This window comes from Rhinoraja longicauda, chromosome 29 (assembly GCF_053455715.1).
Source record: "Rhinoraja longicauda isolate Sanriku21f chromosome 29, sRhiLon1.1, whole genome shotgun sequence".
Classification (NCBI taxonomy): Eukaryota; Metazoa; Chordata; class Chondrichthyes; order Rajiformes; family Arhynchobatidae; genus Rhinoraja; species Rhinoraja longicauda.
Window position 1 is genome coordinate 9413363 of NC_135981.1, and position 21137 is coordinate 9434499.

The 21137-nt window shown below is 39.5% G+C and overlaps 1 protein-coding gene across 1 annotated transcript in view; it reads right to left on the bottom strand.

Annotated features, from left to right (window-relative positions):
- Positions 1-3275: 3275 nt before the first annotated feature.
- The window catches only part of kat2a (K(lysine) acetyltransferase 2A), a 36512-nt gene continuing 18650 nt past the window's right edge, over positions 3276-21137 (bottom strand). The window contains exons 9-18 of the mRNA XM_078424907.1: positions 20187-20323; positions 18332-18540; positions 17649-17775; positions 16294-16404; positions 16026-16169; positions 13721-13835; positions 9241-9277; positions 6358-6421; positions 5186-5270; positions 3276-4017 (exon numbers count right to left, since the gene is read on the bottom strand). Coding sequence (XP_078281033.1) covers positions 3824-4017; positions 5186-5270; positions 6358-6421; positions 9241-9277; positions 13721-13835; positions 16026-16169; positions 16294-16404; positions 17649-17775; positions 18332-18540; positions 20187-20323 — 1223 coding nt within the window. The 3' untranslated portion in view covers positions 3276-3823. The remainder of the gene's footprint in view (positions 4018-5185; positions 5271-6357; positions 6422-9240; positions 9278-13720; positions 13836-16025; positions 16170-16293; positions 16405-17648; positions 17776-18331; positions 18541-20186; positions 20324-21137) is intronic.

Here is a 21137-nt window from a genome sequence, read left to right on the forward strand (position 1 = left end):
CAGAATTGAGGTGTGAGGAGAATATGAAAGAGCTCGAGTTCCTTTAAGCTTGGCTGTAAGTTTACGATAGAGATGCTGAGGAGATGGGAAATCAAGTAATTATGGAGAGTCAGTGCAATGATAATTATGGATCACAAAACAATGACACAGGCTGCATCAGTGAAGGTTATGTAAAGACTCAAAGTATGATTCTGAATCTTCATTGGCATTGTTTATATTCATTCAGAGAAAAAACTCTATTTTTTAGCTCTGTTTGTCTAACCAACATGGCTTTATTCTTAAAACATTGTATCAGATTTCCAATAGCTAAAATAAATGGAAATGAAAACAGAGCAGTTTATGTAACAGCTGACAGACATTGGCAGCTTTACATCTAAATGGCAAGTTATTAATTTTCTTATGCAATTTTGTTTATGGAAAATGTGTTGATAAAATATCCCAAGCATTATAAATGAATGAATAAGTTAATTGGCCAAGTATGTGCACCTACAAGGAATGTGCCTTGGTGCCCCGCTTGCAAGTAACAACACGAACATTCAGTAAACAATTAAGAATGAAGCATAAAACATTAAAATATTACAAATACAACATTACAGTTTAAACATGTGAGTGAAATAAACCAGAGCAAAAAGAGACTACAGACTTTTGGTTATTGAGTAGAGCTACTAGGCTGAATCCTCAAATATGCCAGTCACTAGTCTGTCTCCTATGATGGAGAGGGTGAGGTCCAGAAACGGGAGGGAGATGTCGGAGATAGTCCAGGTATATTTAAGGGCAGGATGGAAATTGGAAGTGAAGTGTATGAAGTGAAATGGCTGAATCTTCAGATTGAGAGCCAGGGGACAGGGGAACAAGAGACATAGAAGGTACTTAGGACAAATGAATGGAAAATATGCAGAAAGCAACGATAATCAAGGAAATGTGGAGCCCACAATGGTCCATTGTTGGCTGTGGGATTGGTGATAACGAATTCATACAGACAGTGGAACTCAACAGGACGACAGTAAAACTGGTTCGACGACTAGGGTTGACTAGGATGCATCAAGGGCCCTTAAAAGGGGTATAATGACTGCCAACAAAAACTAAATGTTCAACCATTCAACCTAGGGTGGGGGAAGGACGGAGAGAGAGGGATGCAAGGGCTACTTGAAGTTAGAGAAATCAAAATTCAATCGCTGGGTTGTCAGCAGCCCAAGCGAAATACAGATTTCCATTTAATTGTTGGAAATAATTGCACATAGCATGCTCTCTCCGGCAAAAGTGCGTTAACTAAATAACCTGCCATTTGGTCACATTTAGTGATGGTTAAATATTAGTCAAGATACTGGTGAAAACTTTCCTGATCCTCTTCACAATAATTCTCTAGGATATTTTAGATGCATCAGACAGGAGCTGAATCAAAGACTGCACCTCCAATGGAGCATAGCTCCCTCAGAACAACACAGGGACTGCCAGCCTGCACTTAGTGCTCAAACCTCACAAACCAGAAGTGAACTTGAAATATATATATTTAAATTTATCAGCAGAATCTCCATCTAATATGCTAACACGTTTTAAGAATCAAATACCCAACTCACCAAAAAGTCTTTGTGCTCTTCTCTGAGCAGTGGATGAGTAAGTAGCAGCATCTGATTCTGTTTGGCTTTTAAATGCAGTGCATAGGTTTTGTTTCCGTTTGTCCCAATAAGGAATAGAAACTGAAACTGAATGCATTACTCATTTGAACTTGCATCAAGGGCCCTTAAAAGGGGTATAATGACTGCCAATAGAAACTAAATGTTCAACCATTCAAGTTGAGTTAATGTTAGTGGCATTTGAAGGAAATGAAACTCACTTTTGTCACAAATAACAAAGGATTTGTTGTGTAGCAGTGACTTTCAATGCTGACTAGCTGAAAACATTTGCTAATTTCAGCATGAAGTGCTAGGTTACCTAATGATCAACAGAACTAAAGGCTTTAGTGAACTCGATACACACATATTGTGAGTAATGATGTTCCCTGTACCTTTCTTGGGTGTTTTCATACAATGGAGATAATGTCTGCCACGTCTCCAGCCGGTCGGTGCACAGAAATAAGTAAATGTAATTGCATAATAGCTTCTTCCCCGTTGTTAACAGACACTTTGATAGAGTTCCCATATGTTGAGAATGTAATCCAGATCTTCCAATCTACCTTGCTGTTGCCTTTGCACATTTTATCTGCACTGTCTCGGGTAGTTGTAACACAACGGCAAAACTAGCTTCTCAATGAAACGTTGACAGGGGAGGCAAAAAAATCATATCTAAATTAAAGTAGGGGAACTCATCATTTGGATACTTAACATTCCGGATGAAGTTGACAATGGAATTAGGGCTAACAACCAGGTAGAAATGTATTCACAAAATGCTGGAGTAAGTCAGCAGGTCAGGCAGCATCTCAGGAGAGAAGGAATGGGCGACTTTTCGGGTTGAGACACTTCCTCAGACTGAGGAAGGGTCTCGACCCGAAACGTCACCCATTCCTTCTCTCCTGAGATGCTGCCTGACCTGCTGAGTTACTCCAGCATTTTGTGAATAACTACCTTCGATTTGTACCAGCATCTGCAGTTATTTTCTTACACCAGGTAGAAATAATACTTAATCTAGTTTTCCACGTTTTTGCAGGCCGAGACTAAAACATCTCTTGATGTAAAATCCAATGAATTTAAAGTTCAAATTAATTGCTAAATATTTAAGAATTCTTAAAACATTAAATAACCTTATACTCAAGTCGTACAAAGCAAGAAACAAAAAATCAAAAAATCTCCACCAAATTCACAGTTATTTGTTTAGATTAATCTTAATGATACAAATATTGATATTTTAATTTTCCACATTTTAATTATCAAGGATTTCCTTGCTACTACTTTATAAATTTCAATGAACGTTCATCCCTTTAAAGCGTATTTGAGTGTTTGAAAAGCGCTATATAAATGTAATGCATTATTATTATTATTATTATTATAATAAATATCTGTGCATTGTTAAAGATCATTGTCGACATGATCATATGTGCAATTACATTTACTGTGTTACTAGATTGTATAAAAGCACATGGCGCGAGTAATAGACAAATAAGTAAAACAAAATGTGCATTATTACTGAACTCATCATATCGCCCATGTGGTATGCATTTTACTTTGTACGCAAACAGGGCAATTTTTTCAGTGAGAAATAAGAATTACAATTCTGGAGTGCATTTACTGCTGTATTTATTTACACAAGCAAAATGTTACAGCAAACGTACAAAATGCAACTCAGTTTAAAAAAATTACAAAAACTGAAAGTGGTCAGGCATCATCGCAACATGCCCTCATTGTTTACTGCCAGGCAATGCTTTGAAGTCACAGACTCCACAGAGTGAAAGTGAGAAGCTCACTGTGGTATGTGTTTAGGTGAAAGAATCTGCTTTGTACGTTCCATTATTGATTTCAGTGTCACAATTGCAACCTGGTGATTATTTGTGTGACGTGCATCATCCTTGTCAATACCATGGATCATCCGATATGCAGGCTGAGCATTTAACGTCTCAATTACTCGAGTACTTTTGACAGTAGTAACTGCATGCAATGAGATGGAGACTTCAACAGTTAAACACTGGGACACTCTGGATCTTTGTAAAGAAAACAATGCACTGTGGGTACCAATGGCCAGCCCATGCAACTACCATAATGGCATTCAAACAAATTGCAGTGATCCCATTTACTGCACAGACTGAATTACTGATTAGTAGTTTATCCTGCTATCTTCACAGTCTGTCAGATTTGAACGTCCAAGCTTTCATCCATCTCATTCACAAATGTTTTCACTTGTCCAAAAGCCCCATTTCTTTAATCTTGAAGTAGAAAAATTTCTCCAGCATGCTGGCACATTTGCAGTACTCGCTTTCAGGGGGATTATATTCACGGCAATTTGTGATGATACGTTGAACATCAGCAATAAATAACTTCTTGGAAACATAGTAACGATTCTTCAGCCGGTCACTCATACTCTTTAGGTCTGAAGCAACAATGAAAAACAACATAGGATTCTTTAGCCCATGGAAGGAATTTGGTTTGCAATTTACTCAAAACAGAGGGAGCAAGGAAATCTAAAAATGGCAACTAATTGGATTTACCATCACAATTACAGACTAAGTGGGCTGAATAGCAATCTTCTGTGCTTCTCCTCACCACTTTTGCATCTTATGCAAGATGGCAATTTTTTGTAATTAAACGATACACTGGTTAACCTATGTTGAATTCACTGATCTGCAATACAGGTACAAATTTACAAGGTTTCCCGGAAGTTGTGACTAGAAAATTGATATCCCACAGCAATAACTGCATAATAATGATATCCAAGTCAAATTCTCTCCTTATAAAAGCATGGGCTGAGCTAATCAGAAGGTATGGTATCCATTAGAATATACTGTGGCTCAAATTCAATTAACAGGAGTGGAATGTAAAATATGTTAAACTCACAGAATTACTGTTTTTAGAGTCACAACATTGCAGTGTACCGAAACAGACCCTTCAGCCCAACTGGCCCATGCTAACCAAGTGACCTACTTGATTCAGTCCAATGCATTTGGCTCATGTCCCTCTAAACCTTTACAATCCATATACCTGGTCAATTTTTTTTTAAACATTGTAATTGTACCCATATTTGTAGCTTCTTCTGACAATTATTCCATATGACCACTACTCTTTTTGCGAAAAGGTTGCCCATCACTTCCTTTTAAATCTTTCCATTCTATGCTCTCTAGTTTTAGACTTCCCTACCCTGGGAAAATGATTGACCATTCAATATGTCCATGCCCCTCAGGATTATAAAGTCTTTAAGGTCAGCCTTCAACCTCCTACACTCCAGGGAAAATAGACCTAGCCTATTTTGTCTCTCCTTATAACCCAAATCCTCCATTCCCGGTAACATTTTCATGAGCTTTTTTGCACCCTTTCCAGCTTAATAACTGATGTCCCTCCTTTAGCTCTTATATTAATAGATCTGTTTTCCCTAGCTAATTAAAGTTGGGTTAAAAAAGAATCCACTCCAAACCTTGATGAGCATTGGTACATAAACTAACTTTACTCTTGTTCAAACATTAATCTGACCAAATCAAATAGTTAAAAATACTCCCAAATTCCGTTATAACAAAGATGAATGAGCTAAAATTACTGAAACATACCAATTGGAAATCGAATAATTTCATAATAATCTGGAGCCTCAGACTTCTTCACTGGTTCCATGAAAGGCCAGGCACTAGGATGGCTCTGTTGAAAAAAGTTGAGGTACACAAGGTAGCCGATATAAGAATGAAATAAGGATAATTTAAGGAACACAGTTATGCTTCCATTCAGTACCATAGTGAAGATGCAAACAAATTTGCTACTCCCTTCATTGCAAGTTCACATCACAGCAGAACTACTACTGAGGTGTTCCCAGAGAAGCTGGTGCTTGCCTATGGGAATAACATCTAATATATCATCGCGTGTGTTATATCTAATATATCCGTTCTGGGATTCAGGAAACAGAACGTAGGTGGTGTCCAGAGATAATGATATCTTCTCACCATCTCAACCAGAGTGTGTTCTGTGAACACCCAAGCAGGCAGGGAGTTGAAGTTTTGCGTTCAAAATCAATAACTTTAAAACTGTTGTACTATAACTTGACATTGTTGGTGGTGTACTCCAGTCAAAGTATTTGCAGCCGAGGTTAACGGAATCATGCATATAGTCAAAGTATTTTAACTGATTTACTGCATCAGTGATATTTAACTGCCTGATCTGTCCACTACTAATTAGCATTGAAAATATATATCTTATTTATTTTCTGAATCCATAAAGTCAGAGTCAGAGATACAAAATAGAAACAAACCCTTCGGTCCGCTGTGACATTCCACTGATCACCCATTTACATTAGGCCTTTTCGCATTCTCCCCACATTTTCATCAACTTTAGCGAGATACTACCATACACCAACACATGGAGGGGGAAGGTATGGGGCAACTTAAAGTGCTAAATCACCCACCACCCACATGCATTTGAGCTACGAGAAAACCAGAATAGAAACCGGAGGAAACCCATACAATCACAGCAAGAATGTGTAAACTCCATACAAACAGCAGCAGAGGTCAGGATTGAGCTTGGGCCTGATGCTGACAGAGAGTGACTCTGCTAGTTGTGCACTATGTTGCCCATATTCACCCAATTCAAAATCTGATTGTACAATATGACACATATGAAAGTGTCTAATCAACATCAGAAGCCTAGAAGTCAACTGCAGAGCTGTTGCTTTTATACAACAAAAAAATTATTTCACCATGTCCCAAGTACATCTTTAGCATACTATTCTTACAACCTTTATTTGTGCCAGAAGGTTTTTCAAGGAATTATGCAGCTGATCTGGGTCCTTCAATTCTTTTCTGGAATACAAATACAGTAGAAATTAATTAGAATGTTTATTAGCATAAAAATGTTCATAGTCATAATATGAAAGATGTATAATTGACTGACTGGCGGGTCTCGATTCAAGCATTAGAAATGATGTCTACTAGTTATGTTGCCATTTATTTAGTCAACTTTAAAATGCTGATTGAATGAACAAGAAATAAATCCTTTTTTTATGGCCGATTTGAAAAAACACCACAGTAATATTGGATAGATTATACATTTAAGATACTAAATAAGAACAAACATAAAATAAACTTTTTTTCACAGAGGAAACCTATATACTTGTATCTCACTTTCAAATGTCAATAAGCTCAATGTAAATATTTTAGGAAACAGTAAAACAGCCTGTTCTTAGTCATTCTTACAGGTCCAGCTCTTCATTGTAAGACATAAACATGATGCCAATTTGCACTATATCCTAAAGGCATGTTGATATATTAACCGTCTACTATAAATAAGGCTATAGGCAAAAAGAATCAAGGAGAGTTGATGGCCATATGTGAGAAACAGTTAGTTGCAAGAGTGCATAGAAATAAGGAAAGGCAAATGGGACTCGGGGATTGCTCCCCTCAGAACAAGCACAAACTTAATGGGCCAAATGGCCTCCTTCTGTGTCAATGCAAGTACAAGATAAACTAGTGACAGTGCCTTTGAAATTCTTTTCCATTGAAAATAACGCATGTGATTTCTCTGGGGGGGGGGGGGGGGGGGAATGCTGCAAAGCAAATGTGCCTGAATGCATAGAAAGCAGATTTGCGATTATTTGTAGACCAGACACCCCACCACTGACTCAGAAAAGCAGCCAACATAAGTCTTATCCCACCCGAGTCATTCCTTCTTCTTTCTGCTTCCATCCAGCAGAAGATGCAGAAGCTTGAAAGTGCGCACTGCCAGACTCGGGAACAGTTTCTTCTCCTCCTTTCTCAGGCTTCTGAACAATCCTTCCATTAGCAAGGGTACTGTTTGATTCACCTCAACCCCACTAAGGACTTTAGACTTTGTCTAAGGTTACGATGCGCTACAATGCTGAGAACTGTATTCTGCATTCTGTATCTTTCCTTTGCTCTATCTATTGTACTTAGACTTTGAAGTGATTGTTTATACAAGGTATATTTGGATAGTGTACAAAAAAGCTTGTCATTGTACCTCGATTACAGATGACAATAAAGACCTAAAACTAAATCTTATCATATCATATCATATCATATCATATATATACAGCCGGAAACAGGCCTTTTCGGCCCTCCAAGTCCGTGCCGCCCAGCGATCCCCGTACATTAACACTATCCTACACCCACTAGGGACAATTTTTACATTTACCCAGCCAATTAACCTACATACCTGTACGTCTTTGGAGTGTGGGAGGAAACCGAAGATCTCGGAGAAAACCCACGCAGGTCACGGGGAGAACGTACAAACTCCTTACAGTGCAGCACCCGTAGTCGGGATCGAACCTGAGTCTCCGGCGCTGCATTCGCTGTAAAGCAGCAACTCTACCGCTGCGCTACCGTGCCGCCCATATATTTAAATTTAATTAATTAAAAAACACCTGCTAAATATTCAAATTTAAAATTAATGCAAAAAAAGTTTATATGCATTTAGAAATAAATAGATTAATAGACCAGATAAATTAAATTCTTCACTAATGGATGCTCCTCTATCAGAAGTGGGAGGATTCATTGCCCACAGCACCGCTCTCCCCTTTCTGTGCACCTGCAACAATGAAGTGGCCATGCCAGTTTATAACAGGGCCTGGATGATAAACGGTAATTCATATTTACCATTGAAGTGCCAGGTAATGATCTCTCCCAAGAGAGAGCCCTGCCATTTCTTTGACCTACAGCACCACCAACATGCCTCCAACCATCAACATATTCTGAACTCAAAAGTGAGGTGTACCAATTTGTAGGGACTTGAAGAAAACTGATGCGGTCAGTTTATTAAAAATGATCGTTAACTGCTTGGAAACAGGTTTGCTGTACACGGTGGCAAAGAACAGCGTGTGTTACAACTGATAGGAGCTTGGACATAACTACGAACAATAATCCCTTCATGGTGCGAGGTGCTTGATACATCCTCATCATTCTAAATAAATAAGGAAGCCTGTTTTTCAGTAGTGTGTTCTGTGCGAAAGTTGTTAGTTGAATGTCCCATGTCTTTTGTCTCTAGTCATGTTCAGTCTTTAGTCTTTTAGTTTTAACTACATAGTTTATTTGTTTTGTTAGTTATGATATGTTCAGTTTTTAGTTCAGGTCTGCAGATATTGTCATGCTTTGCTTTGATGCAATTTAACGATCGTGCTTGAATAAAAGTTTTAAAATGTTACTTCAGGACTCGGCAAATCATTGAGAATTCAGTGATTCTACATAAATTAAATTTAACACACTGGTTGTAAAAATGAAGAAAAATTGGGTACAACTTTCAAATCCCATGTAGAAGGTGTTTCCTCTATCGTCAGAGTGAGGCCACGTACAAACTGGAGGAACAGCACCTCATATTCCACTTGGGTAGCTTATAACCCAACTGTATGAACAATGAATTATCTGATTTTTGGTCATCTCTAACAACCCTCCCGCCCCTTTCTCTCCCACATTCCTCTGTGCCTCACCTGGGCTCACACCCATTTCTCCCCATCCCCTATACTTCCTCCTCTAGCTTCATAATTTGCAACCGATTTTTTTACATTAAAATTCAGAAATACTTTGCATTTATTTTTATCCCTAATTTCAACCTACCAACTATTCTGCTCAAGTTATCTTGATATAATAGAGCCTTCGACAAATTTTCTTACCCTTTATCTTTGCCACTGGGTTTCCATCCAGTTTCCTCTGTTGGAAGGAAAGGACAATTATTTCAGTTTTTGGTTAATGATTTAAAATATAACTCTGAAAATACAACTCTGCCCTCAAAGGAGCTGATGTAGAAAAGGCTTCAATGTTCATGGCATCCACATCAATAACAACCTAACCTGGTCCTTTCACAATAATGCGTCAATCAATAAAGCACATCTGCATTTTTGGTTACTTTCTCAGGCGTCTAAGAAGATTCAAGATTTGGCACGTCTACAAGGATTCCCTTTAATTTATCCAGAAGAGCTATTGAAAGTAATTTGAGGAATGTATTTCAGCCTGATATGGCAATTGTTCTGCTTTTGGCCGCCTTCACCTCCATAGAGATAGAGTGTACACATACACCAGTCCCTCACAGGCTTGTCACTTCCCTGCATCCAGTCCATCTTCATGGTGCATTGCATCAGGAAGACTGAAAGTATTGACAAGGATGCCTGTCACCCAGGCCATTCCCTTGTCTCTCCTCTACTTTCTGGGAGAATATACAGATGCTTTGAAGCCTGGAAGTCGACTTAAGAAATAACTTCTCCATGGCTATCAAGCACCTGAACCAATAACCTCTTTTAAACTCCCTTCCCAGAGGTGTTGGTACACACTCTTACTTTCAACTCTACCTCCTCTATTCTGTTATTTCACTCCATTCTTTGCACCATTCTGCTGTGTTCCATTTATCATTGCATTTATTGCTGGATTGTTGTGTTTACTGTTCACTCAATGAGTTTCATGCGACAGGGTATTTCATTGCACGCTGGTGCATATGACAATAAACTACACCAATCAGAATCTGAACTCCATGATGATAAATTTCCCCTTTACCTTGCTACCACACTTCAATTCAACAAAGATATGGCCCCAGCAAATATGACGTGACTGGAGTTTACCAAATTAAAGAACTTGCACAGGCAGCAAGGATGCAAAGTCCTTATTTTTTAATTAACCTTTTTAAATCTTAATAATAGTGTTAAAGAGACCAACAATTGTGTAAAACTGAAATTGAAGTTGAACTATTGTAAGTAAGCATTCTTCAAAATTTTATTAATTGAACAATTAGCACTCATTTTCCATGATGGCAAAGGTTTCAATAAACTGATTTCTGCATGAAATTACACATGGAAAAAAAACCAAATTACTGTCAATATCTTGGCATATTGATGGATGACAATAAATCTGCCATTAATTAAGACACTGGAGAACAATATTCACAATGAAAGTTGGTAGTCTTGTAATTCCTACAACTCACCAATAGGTGGGGCTTACTTCAAAGCCTGCACAAGAGGACCAGGATGCTCTGCTGCATGTAAGTGGTGAGCCACATATTTAGAATAAATTTGTGAGAAGATTTTTTTTCAACGGATATTTGCAAAAAAGGAGGTTGGCTTAGAATTTTGTTTGGGTGCATCTGTTAATTTATGTTATTTAAATGAAGTCATTGGCTCAAAAAGGTAGAAATTCGTTTCACGCTGAAGCACAAAAAATGCACTATTGGATGTTACCATTACAGGTCCTCCCCAGGTTATGAACACCCAATTTATGGACAGCCCACACATACCAACAAGCATTTGGGAGACCAGCGGGATGGATTTACTGCAGAGCTGCCGCCATATTGTGTCAGGTAGGAACTCCGAACACTGCAATATCATTGTATCTTTCAGAGAAATCCGTATGGATGAGTTAGAGGCCCTGGTTTAACTGCACACTGCCATTGGTTGACTTATATTTTTATTTAAATATATTGCTGGACACATTCGGGACTTGCAAACTGTTCGGTTATCAAATAGTTCTCAGGAACTTCCCCTTTATTACCTGGGGAAGACCTGTACATAAAATGCCTCAAATTTAAATCCAAAATGTAGAAACAAAGAACTGCAGATGCTGGTTAAAGGATCTTGACCTGAACTGTCACCTATTTTGTTCTCCAGAGATGCTGCTTGGCCTGCTGAGTTACTCCAGCACTTTGTGTCCTTTTGTGTTTTTCAAATTTAAATCCATTGCAGTCAATAGATACATCAGGGGGGAAAAGGTAACTAGAGAGAGAGTGGGACCTCTCAGGAATTAAAGCAGTCACAACTGTGTGGAGCCGCAGGAGATGAGCAAGGTGCTCAATGAGTATTTCTCCTCTATTTACCGAGGAGAGAGACAGTAGGAAGGAGGAACTTGGGGCAGTCAATGGAAGTGTCTTGAGACCGTCAGTGTTACCGTCGAAGAAGTTCTGAAGGTACTGTCGTGTATCAAAGTACATAAATCTCCAGGGCCTGATCAGATATATCCACGGACATTGCGGGAATTTAGAGAGGAAATTGCGGGAGCCCTGGTTGAAATTTACAAGTCGTCCTTAAATACAGGAAGACTGGAGGGTGGCAAATGTTGTGCCTCTTTTCAAGAAGGGCTGCAGGGAAAATGCTGGCCAGTGAGCTTAACATCTGTAGTTGGAAAGTTACTGGAGAGTATTCTGAGGGATAGGTTATACAGGCATTTGGATGGGCAAGGGCTGATTAGGGATAGTCAGCATGGTTTTGTACGTGGGAGGTCGTGTCTCACAAATCTGATTGCTTTTTTTTAAGACGTGACCAAATGTGTCGATGAAGGCAGAGCTGGAGATGTTGTGTACATGGATTTCAGTAAGGCATTCGACAAGGTTCCGCATGTTAGGCTGCTCTGGAAGGTTAGATCGCATGGGATCCAAGGAGAGATAGCTGAATGGATAGCAAACTAGCTCCATGGAAGGAAGCAGAGGGTGATGGTGGAAGGTTGTTTCTCAGACTGGGGGCCTGTGACTAGTGGTGTACTAGTGGTAGACCGCATTTAGAATATTGTGTTCAGTTCTGGGCACCATGTTATAGGAAAGATATTAAGCTTGAAAAGGTTCAGAAAAGATTTGAGGATGTTGCCAGGACTAGAGGGTGTGAGCTATAGGGAGAGGTTGAGTGGGCTGGGTCTCTATTCCATGGAACACAAGGGGTGATCTTACAGAGGTGTACAAAATCATGAGAGGAATAGATCAGGTAGACGCACAGAGTCTCTTGCCCAGAGTAGGGGAATTGAGAACCAGAGGACATAAGTTCAAGGTGAAGGGGAAAAGATTTCATATGAATCCAGGGGGTAACCTTTTCACACAAAGGGTGGTGGGTGTATGGAACAAGCTGCCAGAGGAGGCTGGGACTATCCCATTGTTTAAGAAACAGTTAGACAGATACATGGATAGGACAGGTTTGGAGGGATATGGACCAAGCAAAGGCAAGTGGGATTAGTGTAGTTGGGACATTGTTGGCCGGTGCGGACAAGTAGGGCCGAAGGGCCTGCTTCCAACTGTATCAATCTATGACTCCAATAATATTAAATACCAAAGGATGAATATACACAGGCAACTGGCCCAATGATGGCCTGCTGGTGCCATCTCTCAAGGCTAATTTCTAAAACAGAATATAACCTTCAAGGGAATGAAAGCAAGACAGCTTTGCCAAAACCAATTTCCGAATTTTCATTAAAATAAACATTTTCCCATGACCCATATCTAGGTCCAAAACATTGTTTAAATGGACTGATATCTTATTTTCATATCAACATTTTAAAAGTGTTGTTCATATCTATCTGATAACAATTAAAAAGAAACACGGTTCACAAATCCAAGTTCATTGTGAAGTCAAAAGCAATTTTCAGGCTGTGTAAACAATGTTTACCGGAAGACTGCCTAGGTAAATAACATTATCAGTCTTGATGACAAGTCAGTGACTTTGATCTGGATCGGGTCACTGCGAGAGTGAAATGAGATCAGCAAGATTTAGGATTGTCTTGTGTAGTCCGATATGTGTGTCACCAATGATTAACAAGAACGCAGCTGTTATGAATGAGGCAGACAGCTGAAAGAGACAGACTATAAAAATTATTGGTTCACAATAAGATTACGTTTTCGAAGAATGAGAGGTTATCACACTGAAACATAATTTTCTTTGGAGCTTGAAAGACTGATGCAAAGAGGATGCATTCACTGACTGTGACCAGGGGCTGCAGTCAAAATCATGAGCATGCCATTTTGCACATGCACAAGGAAAATGTAATCATTCAGTGAGTGGAGAATCTTTTTGGAACACTCTCCCCTGGAGGGCTGTGGAAACTTAAAATTGATATCAAGGCATATTGGGACACTGGATAAAAATGGTGCTGAAGTAGCTAGACGTTTATGACCAGTAGACCATGCTCCAAGCATCAGATGGCCTATTCTTGCTGCCATTTATGGTCTTGATTTTGAAACATTCCAACATTTCTCAATGATAGGCTGCATATAAATAGGCCATACATTCTTGCATGGTATTTACCATGTACTTCTGGAGTAAATATGTATCATAGCTATTACATTCTCATGTTCAATGTATCTTCAGTATTTCAATTCATTCTTTATTCACTCTTCTGAAATGGAATACTTACGAATTCCAGGTATACTCTCTATGGGTATCTGCCGAACTCCTTCCTTGAAGCAGGTGAGGCCTGGGTAAACCTTCCGGATCTGTGCTTGTTTTCTCTCGATCAGCTTCTTTATTATCTGAACTCAAAATATAAATTTATGACTTCACTTGCAGTGAACAGTAGGTATTTAGTACTGGTTCTTTTGGAACAACTGAATCACCTTGTGCTAAAAAAATAAAATAAACTTTTCCATATTCTGTGCTGCGCAGCAAGTGTAGCACTCTGTCGCTAAGCCAGTTTCACTTGACTGGAACTCAATTCGGTTTTGACTGGTGAAAGTTATTTAAAGTTATTGCCATAATCAGCATGTGTCGGCATGATCACTTTCATGACGTGACGAAAAGAACTCACATGTGAGTTCAAGTTCCACTCTAACCTGAGCACTAAAATTTCTTCCAACATTCCAGTGTCCAGCTAATTTTTATCGCCCAGTGTTCAGCTTGATAGATCAGTCTTCCACCTGTGATATTGGTTTGTTTCTGCAATCTCGCTCCAGCCATGTCTTCTTGCTCAGCATTTTATAATTCCTACATTCTTTTTTTCTATGTTCCTGTTCTCTCTAACTGCGCCCATTCACTCATAACCTTGTTTGTATCTTATCCCCATTTTTAGTGTCAAAGGCACCCTTTACCCACCTCTCACCCTCTCTTTAGCGTAACAAGCTTCTTTTCTCACTTTCCCCTGCTGCAATGAAGGGTCCTTGACCCGAAATATTAACTCTGTTTTTCTTCCCACAGACATGGTCGACCTGCATTTTCTGGGGTTTTTTTAAATTCATTATCTGGAGGTAGTTGAGGCAGGTACTATAACAATATTTAAAAGACATGTGGTCAGGTACATGGAAAGGTTTAGAGTGTGGGCCAAACGTGGGAAGGTGGGACCAGCATTAATGGGGCATCTCAGTGCCATGGGAAAGTTGGGCCAAAGTTTCTGTGTTGCATGACTCTATGGGCCTTATCACATTGTGCTCTATGGAACTGACAACTGTTTCTCTAAAAGCACCCACTCTGACAAGTTTATATAGTTTTGATTAACAGTCAACATAAGAACTTAAACATGGAACATAAAAATATAAATGACCTCCCCAGGTTATGAATGCCTGACTTATGGACAGCCCGTATATATGAACAATGTTTGGGAGACCAGTAGGATGGATTTACTTGTTGCTGCGAGGCAGTCTTCTCTGTGGAAACATGGTTGACGGCATTATCATTAAATCTTGCACAAAAATCTGAATGGTTCATTTAACCACCCTGGTTACACGTTGCATATGGTTAGCCTATATTTTAATTTAAATATATTACTGTGCAACTGCATTTCCACCTTACAAACTGTCCAGGTTACCAAATGTTCTTAGGAACATAGGAGGACCTATATGGAAATACGAGAAGTTCTGCTGCAATGTAATGGCTGTGTTCCTAAGAAACCTCGTATTATAGAAAATAGTGTTATTATAAATAACTGTTAATGGGGAATAGGGGGTATGGGGCAAGAGTTTCAGATATGCAACAATAACAACGTTTTTTTTCCTCACAGGATTTTTAAAAAATTGTTTTAAGTTTATTTTTGTTTCTGCAATCTAAAAGTACTAATGGCTATGTTACATTGTTTAATAGAGTTACAAAAACTAATAGAAGCAATCTCCTGTCAATTTCAATATCTTCCCGTGGTGAAAGTAGCGGCTGGTTTCTTAAGCGAAAACGGTGTCTGATTACTGCAGGGATGCTACATGGAAATATTTTTTTCCATGACAGCTTTTTTACTGCAAGCCATTTCCAAAGTACCTTAAGTGGTTTACTAGATCCCGAGTGAAATTGCGTTATAGCCAATTAGGCCTGCATAATACAAATAGTATCATCTAATTTATCACATGCGTAATCTCCAATTTGTGTTATGGAAACACACGTTACAGCAAAACTACCAGTGTAACATTTTGATGTATAGAAAAATAACCCAATTAGTATTATAAAAATTGTAAAATGGGATTAGTACAGATGGGTGCCCACCGTTCAGCATGGATATAGTGGGCAGATTGGCCCATTCCATGGTGTACGACTCGGAGAATTAAATTAATACAGATGAGTACCCACTGGCAAGTGATAAAAATTTTAAACTGGCATCAAGACCTTATTCTTTAGTTCAATTAAATGGCCTGAACTTGCAAGGAAATGCATTATCTTAAATTTCAAGGGTTTCCAAGTTAAATGTATAGAACTGACGGTGATTTTCTACACAAATAATGCAAAGTTACATGTGATGTATGTACCTCTTTTTGCTTCTTGATTATATGTGATAGTTCTGTGTAGGGAATTCTGGGATTAAGTTCACATTCCATCAGCGTTGCTCCTTCATAATCCTTGATGTAACCCACATACCGGCTTTTAGGAACTTTTATATCCTTTGAAAAACCCTGATTCCAAGAGAGAATAACGTGCAAAAAAGTTCAATACCTTTTTCCGACTCCTATATTTGATCTTTTATTACATTTCTCTTTATTCTATAGAAAGAAAAAAAACAGAGCTAAATGGCATTACCTGTTTTTTGAAGTAGCCAATGGCATATTCATCCGCATAGGTCAGGAAGTATAAAATATTGTGTTTAATGTGGTATTCTTTTAGATGATTCATCAGATGTGTTCCGTAACCCTGGGGTGAAATAATAGTTAGGTTCTTTTAATGTTCAATGCATTTATTGATGCTTATTTTGGGTGTATGACATTAAATGAAAGTTGTACTATGCACACACACACCCACTCATATATACAGGCAGTCCGCGACTTACATAATAGGTGAGTAACGTAAACTCGCATTTAAACAATTCACAAAAGGTGGTCCCGTTCCTTGAATGACTTGTGTTATTGTAACAGGAGGAGGGAGGGCTTCCCATCAGCTTCATAGGTATAAAAGCGCTGCCCGGGCTCACTGCTCTTCCAGTTTTGGCCACTTTCAGTGCGACACTTGTAAGGCGAAGGAGGCCGCTGAGAGCAACTCTGAGCTGAGTCACCGACATCTTCCACATTATGCACCACTAAGCCTTTCTTCACCAGCTGCCGCTCCGCCCAGTTGACGTAGCTGTCTTGCGGCTCACGTTGTAGACCCTGGCCGAAAGAGATTTCTTCATGTTACTGCCTCCGACAAGATGCGCACGGTCATTGTGGGGCTCCCTCCATTCTCACCAGCCACGGTGACCAAGTGCATCTTGTCGGTGGCAGCGACCTGAAGAAAGCACTGTGAAATACTAAGTATTTCTTTCAGATCCAACAACAAACCATCCTCCACTCACCCAACCATAAGATCCCATTCACTTTTGTGACCAATGGACCACTACACACCTACCCTTGCAATCAGAGGTAATTGCTCTCACTCCCCCACTATGCCCAGCAACATCCCCATATTGCAGCCTTGTGAAGCACCCGAAAAAAAAGAAATTGCAGAATACCCGTGGGTAGGAACACAACAAAATACTTTTTAAAGAATCTTGCGGTTAAATCTGTAAGCATTCAAGAAACACATCCTTCACAGTTTTCCAACCTCACTACCATTCTAGTATGCAACATGTAACAAAAAGATTATTTTTGGTTATAAAACAAACTATGAAAGGCCAACAAATATGTTCAAAGGGTGAAACCCTTCAAACAACCTTCATATTTTCTGCTGACTATAAACTGGAAAAAATGCTTCATGAAGAATTAATTGCAAGAACACCCAGATTTAAGGATAACATGAGCTTGACAAAAAAAAAAAAAATCAGAAGCAATTAGGATTAGGACAAATTCTGTCTCAAGTTCTGACTTTAACTTTGAAGGTTCATCTCTGTACATGCTGATGACTGCTGAGTTTTGCACATCATTACAAATCACAGATATGCACCACAGGGACTTATCTCTTACCTTCACCTGCTCATTGGAAGTAACAGCACAAAATACAATTTCAGTGAATCCTTGGGTGGGAAACATTCTGAAACATATTCCTCCAATAACTCGACCATCCTTTATGAGGGCCAGAGTCTTGTGCTTCCTGCAGTGAAAGTATGATTTTATGACGTTTTGATTGAACAGGGTTCGGAAAGTTTACTAAAACGTTACAACTTGTATTCAGAAAAATCAGATTTCAAAACAATGATTTGCCAAGTTTACAGTAGTAACAGTGAAATTTTCACCTATTCTTGTTTAAGGGAATACAATGCAAAATTTCATCACAAATTATATTTTTTAAACTGTAATTATACTCACTGTCCAGTAAGTGTCACATTCTTTTTGTTGTCAGCTAATGTTTGGTACTGGTTAAAATGGCAGCAAATCCAGGACTTCCATGTAAAACATAGGTAGCCCCAAAGTTAACAAATGTTGTTGTATCTTTTAATATGTTCTTCCACTGAACTCCCTGCAACAGTTCTACATCCCAAACATTAAATTGAAAAAATGGCTGCACACTACTCCTGACTTTAAAGTAACTATTAAGCCCAATGCTATATATTTTCTCAGTATTTATAAAAGAGCACACCTAATAATGGTTCATTTGTACATGTATCTCTACAAATGTACAAGTAAAACAGAGCTCCAAATGTACGTACGGATCAAAGACAAGGCGTGTGATGTATTCTTTTGGCATTCGTGGTAACTGATGAGAGAAAACATTTTGCAAGCCAACCAGCCACATCATTATTTTCTTGTTTGATCGCTGAGAAAGTGAATTTCCAATGACATGAAATTCAATGACACCTCTTCGTTCTTCTAGACGTGCTGCTTCATCACGAGCTGCATTTGCTGACAACAGATTTGTCTGATAGAGACCCAAAAAAAGCACCATTGAAATTCTCAATATCGTCTTAAATGGTTTCAGTTCTCCTTGGAGAAAAAATGAGCTCAATACAGTGCATGCAAATGTATTCTGGACGAGCACTAGAGCAGAACATTAAAAGAACTGCAGTGTTAATACAGCCTTATTTAAGTAATTAGCATTAGTTTATTATTGTCATGTGTACTGAGATACAGTGAACAATTGTGTTCTGAGATACACAGAAGAACTGCAGATGCTGGTTTAAATCAAAGATAGACACAAAATGCAGGAGAAACTCAGCTGGACAGGCAGCATCTCTGGATGAAGAAGGGTCTCGACCCGAAACGTCACCCATTCCTTCTCTCCAGAGATGCTGCCTGTCCCGCTGAGTTACTCCAGCATTTTGTGTCTATCTACAGTGAACAACTGTTTTGCATGCTATGCACACAAATCGTATCATATAAAAACACCAGAGATAGGAAACAGAGTGCAGAATATACCTACAGGTTATACCTACAGAGAAGAGGCAGATAAAAACAAGTGCAAAATCGGCAACGAGGTAAATTGGGAGATCAGGCAGCGGTAGAGTTGCTGCTTTACAGCGAATGCAGCGCCGGAGACTCAGGTTCGATCCTGACTACGGGTGCTGCACTGTAAGGAGTTTGTACGTTCTCCCCGTGACCTGCGTGGGTTTCCTCCGAGATCTTCGGTTTCCTCCCACACTCCAAAGACGTACAGGTATGTAGGTTAATTGGCTGGGTAAATGTAAAAAAAAAAAAATTGTCCCTAGTGGGTGTAGGATAGTGTTAATGTACAGGGATCACTGGGCGGCACGGACTTGGAGGGCCGAAAAGGCCTGTTTCCGGCTGTATATATGATATGATATGATATGATACGAGCAGGTCTGGCTCACCTGCCGCAGAACCGGGAAGCGTGCCTGGAGCGGGGCCAAGACTCATCTCCTGCTTGTCCCTGATGACCAGGAACCGGAGGGTGGAGAGAGTCAGCGACAGCGGAGGATGCGGGACAAAGGGCCCGTAAGGAGAACCGGGGGTCTCACCTTCCATGCCCTCAAAGTCGGCTGCGGGCATTTTGCGGACTTGAGCAAGGAGAGAACCAATGATTCACTGGTGATCCAAATAGAAGTGGCGGCTGCAACTATTGCACATGGACCCAGTGGAATACAATACTTATTGGAATTGTCCTTATGTAGGGCAATAATCTTACTGAACGGTAGGCAAAAAATGAATTTCACTGAACCTTGGTACACATGATAATAAAAGAACCATTAACCTTTGATCACCTAGCAACTTTAAGCTCTCGACCATCTCCACCTGCACCATTAAAGCAGACTGGGGTGTATACTTGTAAATAAATATTTGGGAAACAAGTTATGTTGCTTCAATTTATCTTTTGCTAAGCAACAAACAAACAAACAAAAAATAATCACATCCTGAATCAGAATTTCCTCCAACTTTTCTCGCCCTCCCCCCACCCCAAGTAAAACATATGGAAGTTACACAAAAAAAGGTCAAGTATCTTGAATGTCAACAATTGCAAAGATTAATCCAGGGCATCTGTAACACCGTAGTCCACATCAAATGACTTGTAGCATGCATTTTAATAATTTAAATGAAAAATTAACCCACCTCTGGACCTAACATAGCTGCTGGATCTGTGATCGTCAGCATTACTTCATTAACCAGCTCCATAGGAATGTCACCCATCACTCGCATTCTCTTTGCATCTTCTAGGGTCATGGTGTCAGTCAACTTCCTTTTCTCTCCTGTAAATTACAATATACCAACTAAAGGTAGTCAACATTAATACATTTTGTCCCAGTTGGTCAGGTGAACCACAATTCACAATTATTTCACTGCCGCATGAGATATGGAGTATCAGCTGTGATTTTTAGTCCTGAGATGATATTATGTACAAACTGGATTGGGATCAGTTACAATGCTTCCAACAATGAAACACAAGAGGCTGCAGAGTAGTGGGCTCTGGCACAGCCCTCGCCACCATCAAATGCATTAACATGAAGTGCAGCCTTAGAAGGTGGCATCTATCAACAAGAATTACTACCATCTGGCCCATGCCCTCTTCTCGCTGCTTTCATCTTGCAGGAGGTTCAGAAGTCTGAATTCCCACACTGCCCTGTATAGGAATACTGCTTTCTTATAATTATCATGTTCTTGAACAAACACACACAACCCTAATCCTATCTTGTCTAACTTCAATCCACACAACCTGGGATCTCTAGATGGAGGTGAGGGAGGAAGTATAGGGACCCCAGGTTATGTGGAATGAAGTTAGACAAGATAGGATTAGGGTTGTGTGGGTTAGTTCCCCCCTCACCACCATCCAGGGACCCCAGCAATCATTCCAGCTGAGACAGCAGTTCATGTTCATCTCCTCTAACCTCATCTACTGCATCCCGTATTCCTGATGTGGCCTCCTATACATCGGCAAGATCAAGTGTACACTTTGCGATCATTTCGCCGAACACTTGCACTCGATCCACCAAGGCCTACTGGATCTACTGGTTGCTAATCATTTTAACTCCTCTTTCCATATTGAGCTTTCTTTCCTGGGCCTCC